General features: G+C 40.0%; 1 protein-coding gene across 3 annotated transcripts in view; it reads right to left on the reverse strand.

The window, feature by feature from the left end:
• The window catches only part of mpv17l2 (MPV17 mitochondrial inner membrane protein like 2), a 21,744-nt gene extending 17,742 nt beyond the window's left edge, over nucleotides 1–4,002 (reverse strand). For 2 of the 3 annotated variants that reach the window (XM_080770894.1, XM_080770893.1), the window contains exons 1-3: nucleotides 2,968–4,002; nucleotides 907–1,025; nucleotides 322–483 (exon numbers count right to left, since the gene is read on the reverse strand). In XM_080770894.1, coding sequence (XP_080627020.1) covers nucleotides 322–483; nucleotides 907–1,025; nucleotides 2,968–3,038 — 352 coding nt within the window. In that variant the 5' untranslated portion in view covers nucleotides 3,039–4,002. The remainder of the gene's footprint in view (nucleotides 1–321; nucleotides 484–906; nucleotides 1,026–2,967) is intronic. The other variant, XM_080770895.1, reaches the window with a different exon arrangement.
• Between the last annotated feature and the right edge of the window lie 3,498 nt (nucleotides 4,003–7,500).

The raw sequence follows: 7,500 nt of genomic DNA on the forward strand, positions 1-7,500 counted from the left end.
ACACCCCATGTTGTTTTTGATGACACCATGCAGTCACTTAACCCAATCTGACCCGAGATCAGATTCTAATGTATGAATGAATGAACCTTCACCTCCCACTGAATGTATGAACCTTCACCTCCCAATGAATGTATGAACCTTCACCTCCCAATGAATGTATGAACCTTCACCTCCCAATGTATGAATGAATGAATGAATGGACCGTTGTAAAGAGCTTTGAGCACTTGGAAAAGAGCTATAATTAATGTGTTTAAACGTCACATACATGTAGTTAGTACCACGCCCCCAGGGTGGGTGTAAATAGTTCTCACACTCACTCACCCACAAAGTACCACGCCCCCAGGGTGGGCGAGGCGACCAGCTGGTCCACCAGGACCTTCTTGCCCACGGTGCGCAGCGCGTTGCCCACGTAGAAGCGGTCCAGCCAGCGGTACCAGTAGTGGAGCACCGGGCCCATGGAGCAGCCCACCGCACACATACGGCCTGCAGGGGGAGACAGAAACAACACAGGCGTTATAAACACGTCGTTGGCGGTCATCAGGACGTCGTCAAAAATAAGTTAGAAATAAGTCCTTGTCTTAAAGGGACACTTTTTGCAAAAAATATATATGTTAATGACGTTTAGAAGCTTTAGAACACTTTCCTGGGGGTCTTTGTGTGTGTAATATGTGGTTTTAGATATTTTAGATTGTAGCAGTGAGCCCGGTGTCTCTGATGTCATGGACACTGGGCTCACTTACTTCCTGGACTACAATTCCCATAATTATTTGGTGCACTGCTCCTCCTTGTGCATAGGGGAGAGCAGTCTTACTGAGACAACATGTAGTCCAGGAAGGAAGTGAGCCCAGTGTCCATGACATCAGAGACACCTGTGCGTGTCCAGTCTCGTCCAGGTCGTTATCTCACCTGTGCGTGTCCAGTCCCGAGTCTTGTCCGCGTCCCTCCGTATCTCTCGGGTCTGCTGGAGGATGTCTCCCAGAGACAGCATCACTCCACCGCTCAGCGTGTTGGTGACGATCAGATACCTGTAAATATATTATATTACACTACGATCATCAGATGCCTGTAAATATATTAAATATATTATATTACACTATGATCATCAGATACCTGGAGAAATATATTAAATATATTATATTACACTACGATCATCAGATACCTGTAAATATATGAAATATATTATATTACACTACGATCATCAGACACCTGTAAATATATGAAATATATTATATTACACTATGATCATCAGATACCTGTAAATATATGACATGTATTATATTACACTACGATCATCAGATACCTGTAAATATATGAAATATATTGTATTACACTACGATCATCAGATACCTATAAATATATGACATATATTATATTACACTACGATCATCAGATGCCTGTAAATATATGACATATATTATATTAAACTACGATCATCAGATACCTGTAAATATATGAAATATATTATATTACACTACGATCATCAGATACCTGGAGAAATATATGAATTATTACTCAGATGAGATACCTGTAAATATATTAAATTAAATATTACACTCAAGCATTAGAGCTATGGAACAGCGCTAGTTCAAAACCAATGCATTAGAGCTATGGACCAGCGCTAGTTCAAAACCAATGCATTAGAGCTATGGACCAGCGCTAGTTCAAAACCAAAGCATTAGAGCTATGGACCAGCGCTGGTTCAAAACCAAAGCATTAGAGCTATGGACCAGCGCTAGTTCAAAACCAATGCATTAGAGCTATGGACCAGCGCTGGTTCAAAACCAATGCATTAGAGCTATGGGCCAGCTCTAGTTCAAAACCAAAGCATTAGAGCTATGGACCAGCGCTAGTTCAAAACCAAAGCATTAGAGCTATGGACCAGCTCTAGTTCAAAACCAAAGCATTAGAGCTATGGACCAGCGCTAGTTCAAAACCAAAGCATTAGAGCTATGGACCAGCTCTAGTTCAAAACCAAAGCATTAGAGCTATGGACCAGCGCTAGTTCAAAACCAAAGCATTAGAGCTATGGACCAGCGCTAGTTCAAAACCAAAGCATTAGAGCTATGGGCTTTATTCTAAAGTGTACAGTAGTTGCTTTGCTTCCACATGTCTTCACATCAAGGAACCCCAGATCAATAGGCTATGTAATTGTCCACTGACAAATATTCAAAATATTTCGATCTATTCTCAATGTGTTTTTAAATAACAGGATGTAGAACCTCACAAATGTGTCGCTGCTGTGAGCTTGTAGATCAGCTATTTTCATTTGTGCATCTTTTCATAGACCATGGCCACTTGTTACTCTTGCAAAACTGGCTTTTATGCACACACACAAATGAACGCAATGCACTAAATGCACTAAATTATTTTCGCTCCTATGCCACCAAAATGTGGAACGCCCTACCAACAGTCATTAAGACATGTGAATCCCTTGACTCCTTCAAAACTGCTCTCAAAGGGCACCTACGGACGGCTGCAATTCGAAACTGGCCTCTGTAAAATCTGATTTTTTTCTGGATTGTACTATGTTTTTGTATGGACGTGGTGTTGGGTGCCTGCACATATGCACACATGGCATCAACGCATGGTGTTGTGTGCAGGCGCCCTACACTCTGTCTTTCGTTTTCTTTTACCCCCCCTTTCCCCTCACTGTATATGTATTTTTTCCCTTTTTGCTTCCTATATGATGAATTCCTGTTCTGTTCTTTAACTACACAGAAGTGTCTATTTGTTTGTATCTAAATGTTTTGATGAATTGAACAATGTGGACCCTGTTGTAAACAAGTGTAAGGCTTAATTGGGTCGTCCACTCACAATTAACAGTCTTTGTATTGAGTCTGTGCTTGAAATGTACGGTAATTCTGCAAACTGTTAAATATTTCAATCAATCAATCAATCAATGCACACACAAACGAACGCAATAATGCATTAAAGGCTTGTAAGAAAAGGGTGAATATATATTCCTACCTGCCCTGGAACAATGGCCTCCAGTAGAACGAGATCCTCACCAGCAACTCCTTGCCCGTTCGGGGAAGCATCGCGTGGTTTCAAATGTAATTTAAATACAATAACAATCAAGTAGACGTTATAGTAGCAGGACAGCGGGGGAGAGGTTGTTCTGGTTGTTGTTCTGCCAGTGAAATGATTGATCCTTCATGTTGGCCAGTAGTTAGTTGTTATATTGTCTATCTATGTGTTAATGATCAGCTATGGAACTGATTAATGTGAGGCATCTATACAGGCGTTTTGCATGCAGTGATGCAACTTCACACACCAGTTACACAGCAGCTGGAACTGGGTCCTAAAAGTGTCCCAAAGACACCTGGAACTGTGTCCTACAATGTCCCCAAATAACCTGGAACTATATGTCCTACAATGACCCAAAGACACCTGGAACTATATGTCCTACAATGTCCCAAAGACACCTGGAACTGTGTCCTACAATGTCCCCAAATAACCTGGAACTATATGTCTACAATGTCTCCAAATCAACTGGAACTATTATGTCCTAAATGTCCCCAAACAGAGCAGACACATGGAACTATTATGTCCTAAATGTCCCCAATCAGAGCAGACACATGGAACTTAATCCTAAATGTCCCCAAACAGAGCAGACAACTGGAACTAAAGTATTTCCTAAATGTCCCCAAACAGAGCAGACAACTGGAACTATAGTATTTCCTAAATGTCCCCAAACAGAGCAGACACATGGAACTTAAATGTCCCCAAACAGAGCAGACAACTGGAACTAAAGTATTTCCTAAATGTCCCCAAACAGAGCAGACACATGGAACTTAAATGTCCCCAAACAGAGCAGACAACTGGAACTAAAGCATTTCCTAAATGTCCCCAAACAGAGCAGACAACTGGAACTATATGTCTTAAGATCAGCCTCTAATCCGGTTACCAGGTTACATTCCTCCAGCATGTAGTAATCTGTAGCCAGCTGTATTATTATCACTGTGGCTCATGAATCATGATGAATGTAAAACAATCCGTTCCTTTCTGTGACTCTCCTCCTCCTGTCTGTCTAGTGTCGGACAAGCTGAGCCACCGGTAACAACATCACGTGCAACACCAGCGGATGTGTGTCATCATGAACAAACGAGTGACCGGCCGCCGGAGGACAAGATGACAAGGTGAGCCGTGGGTTTCTGGAGTTTTACTGCCACCTGCTGGACGGCGGGGGTTCAGGATGTCAGACCGCATCGAGTGACATTTCATATACCTTATAATAAAACACTGCTTCTCAAACGTTTTAAGTTTAACCCATTCAGACCTGAGGATGATTCTACAAATGCCTTCTAAATTCTGACAGTTTTCTGGAAAAACCTCAGTTTCTATATCAGTGGTTCTCAAACTATTTAAGGTCAATTAAGGACCCCCAAATATTATGTAATTGGCTGCCGGCCGACCCCCATCTGAAAATATGTTGTTCCAGAGACCCCCCCCCCAGAAGCAAAGATTTGAGTTAGAAAACATTAGCTCTTGAAAGAATATATATTCAAAGATTTGCGCCACGTTTTCACGATAAAAAAAAAGAATAGCAGATCTACGAGCTTGTAGATCTGCTATTTCTTTTTTTTTAATAGCTAAAGTATAACACAATGCTTTAAAACACCAAAAGGGGTTCCCGCCCATGCAGAATGGGTATTAAGGACTTTGATTGATTGATTGATTAAAAACATTACAATTTACAATTTAGGCATTTAAGACGCTCTTGATCCAGAGCGACTTACATTAAGCTAAGACAAAAGCATGGCATACATCACATAATATAAAAAGTACAGTTATCATGAATCATGTATAAACTATAAGACCGTAACAGTGGAGTATCTATGTCAACTTATATACATACGTGTGGAGCGTTGTCCTGGCGTTTTTAGTGAAGGTACCTCCAGCTTCCCTGCGTTGGCTGATTGATTGAAGTATTGTATTATACAGAATGGGTACAGTAACATTTCACATGAAAGCGCTGATGAAACATTATACACTTGGTCACAACAGAACGGGCTCCACCTTGTGGTGATGTGACAACACTGCACAGACTGACCTGCATTCACATTAAAACGATGATATTATCTTGCCCTTGTCACACCATGCATTCATCTACAGTCGAAAAAGTCCTCAGTCGGAACCAAATGGACCCTTATGGGTCCCACCATGTTCACAAATGTCAATCATCTTAGCTGGGGAACCTGCAAACACACATTCTTATTATTATTGTAGGCATACCATATTCTGAATTACCAAAAAGAGGACACATTTGTTTACACACATTTGTAGTTTGTTTATAAACATTTGGGATTTGTTTATAAACATTTAGGATTTGTTTATAAATATTTGGGATTTGTTTATAAACATTTGGGGTTTGTTTATAAACATTTAGGATTTGTTTATAAACATTTGGGGTTTGTTTATAAACATTTAGGATTTGTTTATAAATATTTTGATATTTGTTTATAAACATTTGGGATTTGTTTATAAATATTTGGGATTTGTTTATAAACATTTAGGATTTGTTTATAAATATTTTGATATTTGTTTATAAACATTTGGGATTTGTTTATAAATATTTGGGATTTGTTTATAAACATTTAGGATTTGTTTATAAACATTTGGGATTTGTTTATAAACATTTAGGATTTGTTTATAAATATTTGGGATTTGTTTATAAACATTTGGGGTTTGTTTATAAACATTTAGGATTTGTTTATAAACATTTGGGGTTTGTTTATAAACATTTGGGGTTTGATTATAAACATTTAGGATTTGTTTATAAACATTTGGGGTTTGTTTATAAACATTTGGGGTTTGTTTATAAACATTTGGGATTTGTTTATAAACATTTGGGGTTTGTTTATAAACATTTGGGATTTGTTTATAAACATTTGGGGTTTGTTTATAAACATTTAGGATTTGTTTATAAACATTTGGGGTTTGTTTATAAATATTTTGATATTTGTTTATAAACATTTGGGATTTGTTTATAAATATTTGGATATTTGTTTATAAATATTTAGGATTTGTTTATAAATATTTGGATATTTGTTTATAAACATTTGGGATTTGTTTATAAACATTTGGGATTTGTTTATAAATATTTGGGATTTGTTTATAAACATTTGGGATTTGTTTATAAACATTTGGGATTTGTTTATAAACATTTAGGATTTGTTTATAAATATTTGGATATTTGTTTATAAACATTTGGGATTTGTTAAAATATTATTCTGGGTTGAACCCCAATAATAATTATTGGGGTTCAACCTAAAATAATATTGAAGTTAATGACGGTATGAGCAGTTATGCTCCCGTTATGCTACCGTCAATTATGAGACATTTTGAGGTCTGTCTGTCTGCCTGCCTGCCTGTCTGTCTAATAAAGTAATTCAATAAAACATTGTGTCTACATAATGTAAAAACAGCAGTATATATTTACATTACATGACACTAAAGTGTCAGAATGTCACCATAACAGTAACCCAGACAACACTGTCTCATCTCATGAATAATTCAGTAGCTGTGTGGCCAGGGTGGGCGGGGCCGTATTCAATATTGAATGACGGTCCTCTCGTGCATATTTGATTTCACTGCGCTCTGATTGGCTGACAAAAAGACATCGATCAAACGGTGGTCCGGACAACGAGGTCCCGCCCCCCTTCCTCTCGTCAGTGAGCTGTCAATCAAATGACGTGCAGGGCAGTGTGTCAAGTGAACCGGCTGACCAACCACGGACCTGGAGCGGATCTGATTTCACAATAAGAGCTCTCAGTAGGAGTTGGTTTTGTAGAAAACCAAAGTGCACAAAAATCATTAAAAAAATCCTGATGGAGGGGAAAGGAACTGGTTGGAATAACGTGTTCCTTCCACGCGCTACGACGTCCAACCAGGGAAACTCCCCCCCCTGTCAGGTGTAAAGGAGCAACTTGGACACTCAGGCATGAAGGAAGCATGAGTTCAAGTCCGTTGCTCTCCCCTTGTCCCCCATATATGGGGACTAGGTTGGTCTCCCCTTGTCCCCCATATATGGGGACTAGGTTGGTCTCCCCTGTCCCCCATATATGGGGACTAGGTTGGTCTCCCCTTGTCCCCCATATATGGGGACTAGGTTGGTCTCCCCTTGTCCCCCATACATGGGGACTAGGTTGGTCTCCCCTTGTCCCCCATACATGGGGACTAGGTTGGTCTCCCCTTGTCCCCCATATATGGGGACTAGTTTGGTCTCCCCTTGTCCCCCATATATGGGGACTAGGTTGGTCTCCCCTTGTCCCCCATATATGGGGACTAGGTTGGTCTCCCCTTGTCCCCCATACATGGGGACTAGGTTGGTCTCCCCTTGTCCCCCATATATGGGGACTAGGTTGGTCTCCCCTTGTCCCCCATATATGGGGGACTAGGTTGGTCTCCCCTTGTCCCCCATATATGGGGACTAGGTTGGTGGAGGGTGTGTAGAGCCCAGGATCACATTAGATGATTGACACAGTGAAAAATGGGTTA

This window comes from Protomyctophum bolini (genome assembly GCF_963924005.1).
Source record: "Protomyctophum bolini genome assembly, chromosome: 8".
In the NCBI taxonomy this organism is placed as follows: Eukaryota; Metazoa; Chordata; class Actinopteri; order Myctophiformes; family Myctophidae; genus Protomyctophum; species Protomyctophum bolini.